At 36.5% G+C, this 15,159-nt stretch overlaps 1 protein-coding gene across 1 annotated transcript in view; it reads right to left on the reverse strand.

Annotated features, from left to right (window-relative positions):
• The window catches only part of LOC108679805, a 68,340-nt gene that overhangs the window by 12,611 nt on the left and 40,570 nt on the right, over nucleotides 1–15,159 (reverse strand). The window contains exons 11-15 of the mRNA XM_047884749.1: nucleotides 8,227–8,461; nucleotides 4,321–4,561; nucleotides 3,245–3,367; nucleotides 2,636–2,734; nucleotides 151–375 (exon numbers count right to left, since the gene is read on the reverse strand). Of these exons, the coding sequence (XP_047740705.1) occupies nucleotides 151–375; nucleotides 2,636–2,734; nucleotides 3,245–3,367; nucleotides 4,321–4,561; nucleotides 8,227–8,461 (923 nt within the window). The remainder of the gene's footprint in view (nucleotides 1–150; nucleotides 376–2,635; nucleotides 2,735–3,244; nucleotides 3,368–4,320; nucleotides 4,562–8,226; nucleotides 8,462–15,159) is intronic.

Below are 15,159 nucleotides of genomic sequence, written 5' to 3' on the forward strand. Positions count from 1 at the left end.
ACTTCCCACAATTAAACAAGCTTCAAATGATCAAATCCGTGCACCAGCTGTGCCTCGCTATACCGTGAAACCTATTTACCCTTCAGTTGCTCGCTCACAAATGAATTGTAGATAAAGTACGAACAAAATGGATACTTGATCGATACGTACCTTAGGAACAAACACCAGCCAGAGCGTGCCGGTAGTACAGAAGATGATGAACACTGAGATTATGATGTACGAAGCGTCTTGATCATCGCTGAGGATGTAGGAGATAGGCACGCCTATCACGCACATGATCACCACGTTGTAGACGCTCATGCCGATGTACTTGCTGTCGTTCAGAGCAGGAATATCTACTGTTCTCGTCTCCCATGCCAGCAGGCACCCGAATATCTTGGGATGAAATCAATTATTTCAGATAGATTTGTATCTCAGGATAGACAAAAGTATTCACTGGGCTACTCAAGATATTTTCAGGTAGACAAATTTTAGCTTCTTCTGCGGCTAAGAAAATCTTTATAAAAAATTGATACTTTTTCAGATTGGTGCAGATTGAATTAAGGTATTAAATTTTGCAATGAACTTTTCGAATGGATCAGTTGTATGTATCCTATATCAATACAAAATCTACACACTGCAATACTTGTACTTCGTGAATCAATAAAGAGATTATATGTTCTATAGGAGTTCGTTCTGATTGATGTCACATCCTTTCTGAGCGCAGATAAAAATAAGCGAGCGAATTTGCTAGAAGAGATATTACCTTTCCTGAATGGAGATTTCAGTTGAGTGAAGAAATGGGAATCATAGTGAGTGTCTCGAGAGATAGTTAGCCTAACGTTCATTACAAAATAATGTACAAAATTAAACCATTATATTGTTATTTGCTAATTTAATCACTTCGTTGAGAACAAGCAGCTTTAAACCAAACGCATGATCATCATCTATCATTTTCTGTCTCTTTTCTCCACATCAAGATAGAACAAAAATGTATTGGACTAGATAGTTAGGTAGCGTATTTTCCAGATGTTGTTCCCTCTTATCATTTGTTTTGGATGAGTAGGCACAAAAATGAGTTTAATTTATATTATCCGAGAAATCCATTTCAAAATGATTGATGGCTGACGTTGCTGGTGACAGCATGATAAGCGAGATCTTTTATCAAGTTACTGAGATAAATCCCAAATTATGAGTGTTTTTTTATTTTAGAGAAAAACCAGACTGCGGACATTATCTAATGGAACGACTCGGAACCAAATCAATGCTGGCCATATTTGATTCCTGGAAATAGCTTTCGTATCATGATATGATGCCTTTTTAGATTAATTACTATAATTTAATCTATTTGGAGCCGCATGATTACTGAGGTCATTTTTTAAACAAATAAGCATGTTTTCATTTGATTTTATTATTATTTAAAGGTTCCTCAAAGTGGCTGATGTCGCAGCGGTCGATCATACGCCCAGGACTGAACAAATGTAGGCGAGCAGAAACTTGCAGCAATTTTAGTATGCACCCGGGGGAGAATAAAATTGAGGGCTTCTTGAAGAGCCTGCCTCGGTCTAGGAAACAGACTCAACGAGGTCACGTTGTACGCGTCATTCTTTGAATGTTGATGTTTTTGATATTAAATGTGAATGTTTTTGATATTAAATGTTGATGTGGTCACGTTGTACGCGTCATTCTTTGAATGTTGATGTTTTTTATATTAAATGTTAATGTTTTTGATATTAAATTGGGATTATTTTATATTAAATGTTGATGTTTTTATATAAAAGTGATCTAACTGATGTGAAACGACTCTGCGGAAAGAACTTATTCAATAAGCAGTATCAGGGACTATTTAAGTTACCCATTTAAAACCCTCATAGGAAACTAAAAGCATTTTGAAAATTTTAGCAGGGAAAATATGTACGTATTTTAGAGCACGCGTGTTCACTGTTCACATTTAAGAATTAAAAATTTAAACCTGCTCAATAACGGTTTTCACTACTATTCCTTGAACGTGTCGACATCCACTCTGCTCATGATCAACTCAGTCGCTGCTCGTAGCTACAAAGTAAAGAAACGGAATCGCTGACAGGACGAGTCAAAATCAAACAAAGCCGTGCAGATTGAGTCCCTGACGGCAGTTTACCCGCGCCTCGTATACAAAGGAAGGCAAGATTGACGACGCACAATATTCGCTCATTGCATCGACCAGCGTAGGTTCGTCCAGCGATAAACTCGAGAAAAGGAGGATCGTCTCAGATTATGGGACAGACTCAGATGCTATTTAAAATATTACATGTTGATAACTTTTTAGTTTCGATCTTGTACCCTTCCAAACGAATTATTAACTGAAAAATATTCTTGATTTGTGATTATTAAATTTTCAAACAGAATATAAAATAGGACTAACTTAAAATTAAAAAGCAACGAACAGTCCACAAAAATTCATATCTTTATAGAAAACGTTTTCTATAAAGATATGAATTTTTGTGGACTATTCTTTGCTTTTAAATTTTTAGTCAACTTGCGATTTAAGTAAATAAGTGACATTAATACTTTAGGACTAACTTTAAAAGACGTTTGCGCTCACGTCAAGCAACTCCTATTTTGGCGCAAGTTCTCAGTGTTGTTGAGCTTAGAAATAAACATAAGCAAAGCTTACCATAAGCAGTCCTTTGTAGGCGTAGATGCAGCCGACAAAAATGGAAATTTTTTCGCTCTTGCAGTATTCGTTCATGGGGATGATGTCGATGTCGCCTCTCTTCTGCTCGCACAAAAACAGGAAGCGAGTTTGAGAAACGACCGAAAGTTGCCACTTCAATAAACCTCTATTGCACAAAACGCGCTCCAGGCGCCCTCCTTGCCCGTACAAATAAAGCCTATATAGGATGTAACGCGCTCATAATATTGCAGAAATTTCGTACTTTGGTGACGCATCAACAAGAAAAATTGCGAACAACAAGAAAATGTACAAATGACGAAGAAGTTTGACATTCAACGTACACGCACAGGAATTTAATATTCGAGGTTTGCATACACTGTACAATCCATATTACTCAATTGGTCAATACAACTAGCATGTGAGCATAATTTATGCTATACAGTAGGCTTGATACAAATTCAGTTCAAAGATGTCACATACGCATCCATTGTGATTTAGTTTATTTACTACCGCAAAGAATATTTGACAATAATCAATATACATAATTAGGTCAAGCAAAAATTAATCATCAGCTACAGAATTATGTAATTTTGGGTAATTTCCACTTACGACTGCGGGCATGAGTTTGGTGTGTCGGTAGAACGGGTCGACGATCTGCCAGGTCGTCATGATGGCGATGTCGAAACAGAGCAGCACGAACACCACGATGAACAGCTGGTAGTCCTTGATCACCTGGTCATAATAATGAGGTACGTGCGTTGGTTTTATTAATATGGTACGTGCGTTGGTCATATTGATATATGGTACGTGTGCTGGTCATATTGATATGGTACGTGCGCTGGTCATATTAATATGGTACGTGCGCTGGTCATATTGATATGGTACGTGCGCTGGTCATATTAATATGGTATGTGCGCTGGTCATATTAATATGGTACGTGCGCTGGTCACATTGATATATGGTACGTGTGCTGGTCATAATAATGAGGTGCGTGCGCTGGTCATATTGATATGGTACGTGCGCTGGTCATATTAATATGGTACGTGTGCTGGTCATATTAATATCGTACGTGCGCTGGTCATATTGATATGGTACGTGTGCTGGTCATGTTATATGAAGCAACACCTGCACTTACAATCCTGCCATTGTACAGTAATAACCAAAATGTTTCGAAATTTTACTTTTGATCATAAACGTAATGATGTGTCGAGATATTATTGAATGCAAAGTTTTTAAAATTAATAAGTTGAATCAAATGAAAATTCACTTGAAAATCATAACGAAACTCACGAAGTGATTTTTCAAGAATAAACAAACAAACAAACAAACAATTCTACGAGCTATTTAATATTCTCCTCCAATAATTTCCTAATTAGTAGCTTGTAAAGAATCGAACCTTGATTGATTGTTATTGAAAAAATTACCTGTTGAATTTGCCTTTTTACTAAGCTGTACGTCGGTGAAGATGGAAGATGGAATGCACCTTTAAGGTTTTGTAACTAACTTAATTTTTTAGTTTTACGTGGGCAAAAATTGAATGCCCGCTCAAGAGTATTGGATCTAACCTATTTATTGAAATAAACGTCAGTGAAGATGGAATGCATGCTAAGGGTTTTGGAACTAATCTTTTTGTTGAGCTGTACGTCGGTAAAAATGGAATGCACTCTCGAGGTTTTGGAACTAACCTTTTTGTTGAGCTGTACGTCGGTAAAAATGGAATGCACTCTCCAGGTTTTGGAGAACATCGAGCCAAAAGCGAGCGTGAAGCCGGCCATGAGAACCCAGGCTCGAGCGGTGCATATGTACGGGAAGCTCGTCTCGGACGTGAGCTCTGAGTCTAGGCCCAGTAAGATGACTGAAGTGTAGGTGAGTATGCAGCCGATGATGATGAGGTTGTTGAGGTATGGTGACGACATCTTGATGTACCTTATTTGAAAGAAAATATACTTAAATGTTTAGTTGATATTGTTGGAGAATAAAAATTTTTATATTCTATCTTATAAGGACATTTAACTTTACCAAAGGAAAAATCCTCGAAAGCGGATGATAAATTGGTCAAGCGAAAAAATTGTTTTCCGATAAAAATGAACTTCAAAAACCATACGAGTTTATTACCAGCATAAGGATTTTTAATATCAAAATTTTGAAAATGATTACAATGTATGAGTGAGGTTTCTTAAGAAATTTGTATTGTAGGGGTTTGCAGTCAATATAGGTAGTTATCACTGTCAGTAAGTCGTTATATTAAAATTGAAAACGTCCGTCCAAACGCTAATGAAAAGAACCTAGAACTCTAAATAAAGAAAGTGTGTGCGTACTTGATCATATCAGCAAGGTTATTGTAGTCATTTCAGGTCTTCATAAAGAACATGACCACTACATCAAACAGAATATTTTTCATGCAAAATGAAGAAATCGTTTCATGCATTACGGGCGAGATTGCAGAATATTCTGCGTAGGTTATCACTCTCTCCCGTTCGTAGGTCTCACTTGAATGATTCTGTTTGCATCAATTTCTCCTTGTATTATCTGGGCCATGAAATATTTCCCGAAGATTGTACAGACTTTGAATGCGTTGTGAGTAAACTTGGTAAGTAGATTAACTGGGTAAAATTCAATAATTAAAATAAGCTTGGCAGATGACGTCATCCATCGAAGACGAACGGTGGCAGGTATTATCGATTTTAAATTAATCATGTTCGTACTCCTTACAATGATGAAACAATTAACGATTAATGTAAAATGAAGAGGAAAGAACAACGTAGTCCACGAAGGTGATTACAAGAGTTCCTACAAGACTAATTAAATCAAATAATTAATGTCGTAAATTGCGCATATTGCTCTCATTAACAAATTAATCTATAAACACGAGAACACGAGAATCTATTGTACTCGTATTTAATTACCGCGTGTTCAGTCTAAGTTGCTTTCTCCATGTCCAAATTGCGAAAACAATAGCCATTTTTTCTCACTGAAATGCACAATTTTCAGTCTGATGGCACTTTCGCGGATGCGAGGAGACAGACACGAATGAGGAGTGATCCCTAACCGATAAATGACAGTTCTGCAGGCATGAACAACTGTAGAAATTCAACTCGGTCAGGGGTCAAGTAATTAAAACTCTGTTTTCAATTAAAGTTAGGAAACCGAGAAAATGAGTTCTCGTTCGCGGTTGTTTTAGTCAATTAATCGTCTCATTGGCTGCATTTCGTGCGCATTTATTGCTCTTGTAATGCTGTGTGATCGATCGTTTCTTCAGTAAATAATTGAGCAGGAAATAATGACAGAATCATTTGCAATGGCTTAGGTCTCATATACAACATGAGTAAAACTGTTCATATCGAAGACTTCTTCCATATACGCCCTCCTCTGCAGCCTGAAGCATCCCAGCTCATTTTTAACTCGATCTTCATCTATCGGCATCCTCTCGGGGTCTTGCAGCGTTAACCACAGCTCGGGCGCACGCAATATCATCCTTAATGGGGCTTGACAAGTTTTACTGGAAACAGATTGCTGCAGAAATCGCTCAGGATGGCTTGAACATATCGGAATGGAGACCATTTGGAGATAATTTTTATCGCAGCCTGTTAGATTCCATCAAAGAATTTATTTCCCTTGCGGTGGAAGCGTGAGACTCGCAGTCACTCTCAATTTGTTGTGGTGTCGACGCGGTATTCATCAAGGAGCTGCCAACAGAATGACATTAATATAAAAACTACGCCTCGGTCTTCCGGCTCGCTTCTCCCAGAAAACAGACTCTCGTTTCTCTCTATTCACGAGCCTGAATATCTCCAGATGCAATCGGGAAGGACGAGTGTTTTTAATGGACCGGGAATTTCTATGGAAGTGAAGCAAAATAAGCGTTCTTAATTTTAAGAATGGTGCAATTTTTATATTGTGAAGAATTTCAAGGATTTTGATGTCCATGGCTGAAGCGTAATTATGGGCCATTGTAAGGTTTGGCAGCAAATGTTTGTTTTAATTAGGAAAAATTTAAGGGAATAAATAAAGCCGTCCAATGGCCACATTAGCAAAAAAAAATTAGTGGCTAAAAATTTCATTCTCGTGTCGTTGTGAACTTTTTGTCTACTACATATGCAGAGTCATGCCTTCAGTATACGCTCCACAGGTACAGTTAAATGGATTTTCATATTAAAATCAGCAGCATGCGCGAAGAGTTGTTTGGTGGTCTGGAGCTCACGATAGAGCCCAGAAATTCAATGTTTTCGCCACAGCACATCGCGTGCTGCATTTTACGAAACTGGATGAACTTTTGTAAAAACTTGAACAGGAATTTTGCTAGCTGACCGAAACAGCTTCCGCTGCGGCGATGAAAATGGTTTTGACTTTAAATTGGTGAATTGGATTCGCCAGCAACCGCTTAGTTGTGGAAGCAATGCATAGAAGTAATTAATCTATCCCTTTTGACCGTTTGACACTTCGATGTTTTTTATCGTCAACCATGGGGTGAGATTTTGCTCGTCAAAGAAGAGTATTCGCACGATAGCAGGTTAATTCTAAACCGAAATAGACGCTATATGTAAACAAGCAATAATTGCTGAATTTGAGGATTCAAATCTAGATCCCACATTTTTTTCGAAACTCGAAAGAATGCAACTAATAACTCCTCATTCAACCCAGTGTCTAAATTCAAATTAAGTTATGAATTTAATTAACGACTCTCTCTCGCGAAGAAAACTTAGACTCGAGTTCGATGTGGACAAAAGTATCAGCGATCGCAGAGTTCTATATAGGAATGCAAACGCGGCTGCAGGGTCACATTCAGTGCCGCTCTTTTTGCTTGCCAGTGAGCTTCAAAGATAGCAAGGAACCTTTAACATACAGACGTTCTGAAATACAGAACGTTGGACGTTCTGAACATACAGAACGTAAGACGTTCCGAACATACAGAACGTTGGACTTTCTGAACATACAGAACGTAAGACGTTCCGAACATACAGAACGTAAGACGTTCCGAACATACAGAACGTAGGACGTTCTGAACATTCAGAACGTAAAACGTTCTGAATATATAGAACGTAAAATCTTCTGTGTGTTACAATACAGAACGCAATAAGTTCTGCATGTTCAACTCACTTTGCTATGCTCTTAGCGCTGAATTTTTATTTATCAGTTTAAGGTTAATTTTTCTACAATTACGCACGTTTTGAACACCGGAATTAATTTTGATGTTATAACAGTACCGAAAATTCTGGATCTCTTTAAAAGTTGGACGTCATGGGTTGGCCTCGGAAATTTGCGCGATTAAATTTGCAAAATGTTTAAATATCAACAATCACACTCTTAGAATTCTTGGTTCACAAAGGTGTATCAATGTTTAGCACGAGAGAAAACAATGTTACATAGCGTAGGGCACTGAAAAAAATTACAAATATTAAAATTCAATACATGAAACTCTAAAAAATATAACTCGGTACTCACTGCAGTGAGTGAAAGAGAGCGCACTTTTTCGTCGACAAAAAAGTGAAGTCACGTACAGACGGACATGACGAGCACAATGGCGCCTTTTTTCCATAAATGAGAAAATGCGCTAAAAAGACTAACAATATAACCAAATTAAGACGACCTACCTTTGATTTCTGTAGTGAATGTTGATAGACAGAAAAATGGCGGCCATGACGATGCCCAGAGACGAGATGGTGACGAGCACGACGTAGAAGTGGATGTTGACGGTGTTTTTCTCGATGATACGTGTCGTCCTGTCCTTGGCCGGCTGCCCACCCGGCCAGTAAATCGGATTTTTCTTATCCAAGTCGAGACTTTTCTCAAATCCGTCATATACGCCGATGGCCACTTCGCGGCCTCCTGTGGGTTGGCGGAAAACCAAACGAGGTCATTCGATTGGAGGCTCGTCCATGAAATCGTGGTTTTAGTTCGCTTCGAATGAGAGACCCGGAAAAATAGCAGAAAATTTAACATGTGTAAATGGTGGAAGGGTATTTTATTTTTAAAAATTAATTGTCGAGCTTGTGTTTAATTGCTTGATATTACTAAGTGTAGCATAAAAACCTGCAAAATATTGTCCTTCTAGTCTATGGGAAATGAAATGTCATAACACAAGCAAATTTCATGATATTTCCGATTATATATCTTGGGGAAAAATCATATATTCAATCATACCACCTCCTGCTCATTGGTGTAATAGTCATTATATGTAGAATCATAATGTTCTATATTCCTATTCTAGGTAGATGAACGTCGGCTTGTTATGAACGTCCGAAAATCAACATCACCTTATCTGGGCAATTTTGTGGCCGATGAAGAATTCTTTGATGACAAGTCCTGACGCGCGCTAACTGAACCCTGACTCTCCTTTCATTCCAGCATTTGGTTCTATTTGAACAGAGTCTGGGACTCGTCGAAGTTTCATGCTCATGATCACATTTTAGGAAAAGTGAAAAAATCTTTTTCCGAAAAGCCTACCGTTGATACCTGTGATTGACTAATACTAACTTTTTTTAGATTAATTATATATTATATAAATATATATTATATATAATAATAATATTATTATATATAATAATTGATATATATATTATATTAATTATATTGATATTGTTTTCAACAGATTATCATAAATTAAAGCTTTTTCAATGCCTTGCATTGTATCTGTTTAAGGTACTTTATTAATAAATAGGCGACTTCCCCTACGCAAGATTGCTTGACCCAACACGCCACAGAATGGTTATTGCGGGCATAATAAGTATAAAATACTGGGATTTAATGATTTTAAGTTCGCTGCATGTAATTTTAGCGTTCATGAATCTCATGAAATGATTGACCTGATTGACATTCAGCGTCAATTACTAACAGCTAGTGAATACTTTGCGACTGTAATCTCAACCGAGCTTCTTATCTATCATAGAGTTTATGTTGCAGTGTCAATTAATAGCAATGAATGGGACTGTTATCTGACGGACAAATAACTCAACCTCAAAAGACTGAGATTCAAGCAGCAATTTTTTAAATCATTGCTTCTAGGTTTTCCGTAAGTAATAATATCGAATCTATACATAGAAGATTCCAGTACATTTTTTAGTGTGATATCTGGATATAAATAACGATATACTGTAACTTCTAAAGTTCTAAAATAATAAAATTAAAATTTACGACAAATTGATAAAAATGCTTACTCGCTTTCATAAGCCTATCTAAGTGCTATTTGTCATAAGCGGAGAAACTTCACGATTGAAACAATTGCAAAACTTCCAGAAACAATTAAAACTTTCGCTGCTGACATGGTCGAAGGGTTTAAAATAAAATCGTTGACTGTTATGAAATGCGTTGGAAAAAGGAGCAATCAATAAATAAGTAAAGGATATAGAAGTTGCCGGACATCATTGATTGTTTGTTCAAAACTTGGCGCTGTGTCTGAAGCAACAATGATGAAACGTCCTCTGAACATTTTACTTTTATTTTCAAATTATAAAAGATAAATGCCACAAAATCAAATTGAAGACACCTGTTGTTATTTTTATTATTTTATTATTATTATTTATTACATTATTATTTTACATTATTTTTCTGGAATAATAAAACTTCACTGAATGTGATATGTGTGAAAAATGATACTTTAAGAATCACTTAAAATTAATTTATGGTAAACCAGTTTTCGCGGAGGCTTTCCCTGGCGTGGGTCACGAGTTTATAAATAAAGCGCTATCGGCCATGGGTATCAGCACTCAGTTCGGCAGGTGCCGAGTCAGCGAATTTCAACGCAGTTACCCCCGTTTTTGCGTCGTCGTTAAAACAAAAATAATGCAATGCTCTAGTTAAAAAAGTAATGTTAATACCGTAAATACCGTAATTACTAATTTTTTCACATTGTGTGCTTTGCATGGCGATGATTTTTAACCACAGTACAAGGGTAATTAGATATGCGTAAATATGTTAAAGTGTCCCGTCCAGTGCAGGCGTGACGTGAAGTTCTAGTGTGATACTTTCGGCTTGAAGGGAACCTTATTTCGGAGCTACAATGCATGACTGATCATGATTTATTTACATGTTGCTGCAGGCAGCGCACCAGCTCTGCTACTAGTCGTTTGATGAGTAAGGGTGTTGCATTTGGTTACAAATTATATTGTCGCTTCTCTATGAATATTTTTTTCATGAATATAAAAATTCAGCCAATTATTTAGCAGTATTTTGTAACAATTATTTTTATTTGTGTGCGGTATCTTTGTTTCGCAGTTTAACAAACTAACATCAAGCCTCCCTGATAGCATCGTCAGCCTCCCTGATAGCATCGTTGACGCTCCGAGTATGAACATCTTCAAAAACAGACTAGACGAAGCTATGCAGGAGCATATGTTCAGTCTTAAAATGCCTAGCAAATTACGGACCAGGCAATAAGTCCAGCAGCTATCTCAATCAATCGTCAGCTATGGAAAGATCGGGTTCCAAAGGCCGGATCCCTTGTGAATCAAGTCACGAAAAGTTCAAGAATCGGCAACAGGCCATGGGCCTATTTCTTCAGTGCTGACACTTCTATTCTAAGAGAATCGTTACAACCTTCAAGTCTTCAATATCGTCCACGCGAAGACGGCTACACTTTTCATTCGCAATGTTCTACCTTGACTTGGAATTGTGGCTGTTGAAATTCTAGGAAAGATATTAGGTTCAACATTTTGTTCGTGTATGCTGTTGATGAACATCATCAGTCTCGGCAGTTGAAGCAAAGATGAGCTCTGTGAAATGACAACTCCAGAGGGACTGGAAATCAAAGCGACGCGCGGGCTGCAATCAGCGCAACTTTTACGCGAGGTTCATGAATGTGGCGCTGTAAAAACCAGCGGGCTGGACAGCAGCCTGACGTACATATATGAGCCTAGTAAAATATTCATCCAGGAAGACCATTAACATTCAAACGATATCTGAAAATTACTGGAGTGCATAGAATTGGGTCTTCCGCGGGATTATGGCTCCATACTCGTTAATTACATTTGCTAGTGAGGATACCACTGGATGAAATTAATTTATTCTTTAAATTCTTTTAATATCTTTTCACAAATGTATACTGTCAAGCCATGGAACATGTATGTGTATTTATTATATATATATATCAATATTTTTCTTTTCGTTGCAAGTCAAAACGTGAAAATCGAGTATATATTAATATTAAACCTATTAATAATATCTCCCTTCGAACTTCTCCGATGACGTCCAATAGTGTCATGTCGACGCGACTTATCTTCTGGTGTAAATTTTAATGGAATTAGCGAGGAGATGTGAATTTCCCTATCTAATATAATCTAATTTGAACCTTTTCTAGGTTCAAACTTTTTTTTCAAAACATTTTTTCTTCTCATTTGAACCTTTCTTTTTCCTCTTTTGGCAAATTTAATTGATCAGTTGATTTTTAAGTTTTATGTTTTTAATTGATCAGTTGATTTTTAAGTTTTATGTTTTTTAATTGATCAGTCGATTTCTAAGTTTTATATTTTTAATTGATCAGTTGATTTCTAAGTTTTATGTTTTTAATTGATCAGTTGATTTTTAAGTTTTATGTTTTTAATTGATCAGTCGATTTTTAAGTTTTATGTTTTTAATTGATCAGTTGATTTTTAAGTTTTCTGCTTTTAATTGATCAGTTGATTTTTCATACCATGCGACTGAATGCAAGGTATAGAGCGCCCGTGCGTCAGTTCTGCAGTCACAGTTCGTGGCTGCAAACCGATAGTTGTAATTATTTTCTACTTTGGACTGATGAAGTCAAATACTTCGCTAATATCCTTACTTGCATCACGACTGGTTTTGATGAGGTTCAAAAATTCACTATCATTTTTCCTTGTACCATAATCAGTACCACCCGACTTCTAGATTTGATCTGTGAAATATATCAAGTACGTTTCATCTATTATATTAATCTTATATTCATTAAATTTTAACAATACTCTTATATTTTATTTAGCAGAACTAATGTGAAGTATTATCATGATTCTTCGCATATTAGTCACTTCCGAATTGTAATTTCAAGTTCGGCGACTTTCAACACGAGAAGAATCTCCATCCTTTTACAGCAACGGGTTTCAAAGAATTTATAGTTAATTTCCGTTCAGTAACTACTTGTTTCGATGATTTCATGTTGATAATGTTACGAGTGACCTGCCAGTCACGTGTAAATATGAAATCTTAATCGGTTCTTTCGTTACAGGGTAAAAATCGTACAAAATCTGAAAATTCTTCTGAATCAGAAACAATTACTTCAAATCATCCGCAATTATTTTGTTATTATTTATCTCGTTTCGGTCAGGCGGATTTCGCAAGATTCGCGGTCGCTGCGCCAGATATTTTCCTCAAAATGAATTATTATTTAGCCCGTCCTGTGCCAGCAGATAATTTCTGCCTCTCCCTCCCTCCCTACCTTCTGGCAGTGACAAGTGGTCTTGGATAACGATTTTTGGTTATATTCTCAGCGTTTACTCTTTCCATATTATATTTTAGGGGTTGTAAATAATGAAATTTATAGTTCATAGGCTATGGAGGTCATAATTTTCTTTTTAATGCTAAGCCAATTTAATGGAAAAAAGTTGAGCATGAAGTAGACAGCGATATTTAATCATATCAAAATGATTAAATATCGTGAATCATAACTGATTCACGCTCGAAAAACTGAGAATTGGATGCATAAATCTGAGTAGAACTTCTGAGCAGGATTCTGGAATCATTACTTGTTCCCTTTTTGATAAAATTGTTACAAAAGATGAACATTGACGGCATGCAGAAACAAACTGTCCGATAGCGGTCAAAGAGAACTTAGAATAATCAATTTATTTTATACGAAATTCGATTCTTATGCACTTCAGTCTTGTAGTTAACGCGTGCAATCATAATTTGAAAACCTTGTTGAGTTCATCAAGCAAAACATATTAATTTGCACTTACAGGTTTACGCCTCTCTTAGGAGTATCGGAGATATTTTTCAATATTAATAAATCATAACAATTCGGAACGGCAGTTTTCTTTAATATCGTAGATATCACAACGCATCATATTGCCAACTTCAATATTTCTTCAACTTATTCTCAAACTATTTAAAAAATTTACCGATTTAAGAATGTTTAGTACAGAAAAGTCATGATTTTTTGGTGATCATGATAATTCCCATATATGTACGCAGCCTCTCGCACTGCGCCGGCTCTCGGCTGACGTTGAACGCCGGTAATCAAGAAGAAAGTAATCTCCGGTGCTGTCGGGCCAAGAAACTTCTCTCCAGCTTAAAAGGTCATGATTTTCTTCTTGATTCCATACAAATTTACTTCCGTTTACGACGAAAATTTGGGGCAGATGTTATTAGGTTATTCTCATCAACGCGAGCCTTGTACTTGATCAGTTCCTAATTTCTATTTTTATTAATTCATTTCATAATGCACTATAAGTTCTGATGCGAGGACATGTACAAAAGATCTCATGCGAAAAAGACTGTTGTAGATTAGTGCAATAAAATAATTAGTAGATTAGTTCTTCTTTAATCTAAAATATTTGTTTAAATTGTAGATAAAAAATAAAGAAATTTACTTGGCAGTACGCAAGATTTCGTACTTCATACTGATCAATTTGACTGTTCGCGTTCCAGCGCATATGGTAGAGGCATCGTTATCAGATTTTTTGATCGAGAAAAACTTTTAAACAAAACTTCGTATGACATTTGCTGAATTTCGGAGCGATATCTCGAACAGCGAGTTTGGTTTGTTGTTGGTTGTGTTGTTCAAGAGCGTATGCTTCAGGCCACGAAATCGAACGAGTTGAAGTTGAAACGTAAAGTTCGCCTCTGTACAAAAGTTTTTAGCATCTGGATCTGCCTGCACCTCGAAACGAACGTTTTCTCCATGCATGGGATTTTGAATGTAAGGAAAATTTTATTCATATTCGTGCTTGACTAATAGATTAATCTTAATATAATTTGGAAATTTTATTCACTTTGGAATTGCAGGGTCTCAAACCTACGAAAATATTTGAACTATAATTTGCGATTTTTATTGTTTCTAGTCGATTTTTAATGTTTCTAGTCTTTTTAAGACGTTTCTATTAATTCACAGCACAATAATCAAAAAATTTTATATTTTCTAATGACTTTTCCAAGACAAACATTTTTCAACTGTTTAAAAATGACCGGGAAAAATAAATAAGATATACATTCAATGCAGCAAAAACCCGAATTATTTCCATTCTAAAATATTCATTTTAACATGATGGCCCATCAAGCATACATAGATAAATTTTTGAGACGAATAGTCGCCATGAATTGAAATCAGTCGGTCCTGCGCAAATGGTAGCTAAACATAAATATAATAAAAAAAATATTTCATAAGAATAGACGATCAGGTCACCCAGCCATCCTATTCTTCCTAAGAACTTAGGACCAGCAATGAGGTTCACAAAGGACAAATATCTGCAGGCTGCGGCGCGAGGCGCCCGTATTTACTTCAGTAACTCGACCCATCCGACACTCGCTTCGCCGTGACAACTTCCACGACCTAGCGCTACTACTGGGACCACTGCACA

Source organism: Hyalella azteca, unplaced genomic scaffold, assembly GCF_000764305.2.
Source record: "Hyalella azteca isolate HAZT.00-mixed unplaced genomic scaffold, Hazt_2.0.2 contig16075, whole genome shotgun sequence".
Classification (NCBI taxonomy): Eukaryota; Metazoa; Arthropoda; class Malacostraca; order Amphipoda; family Hyalellidae; genus Hyalella; species Hyalella azteca.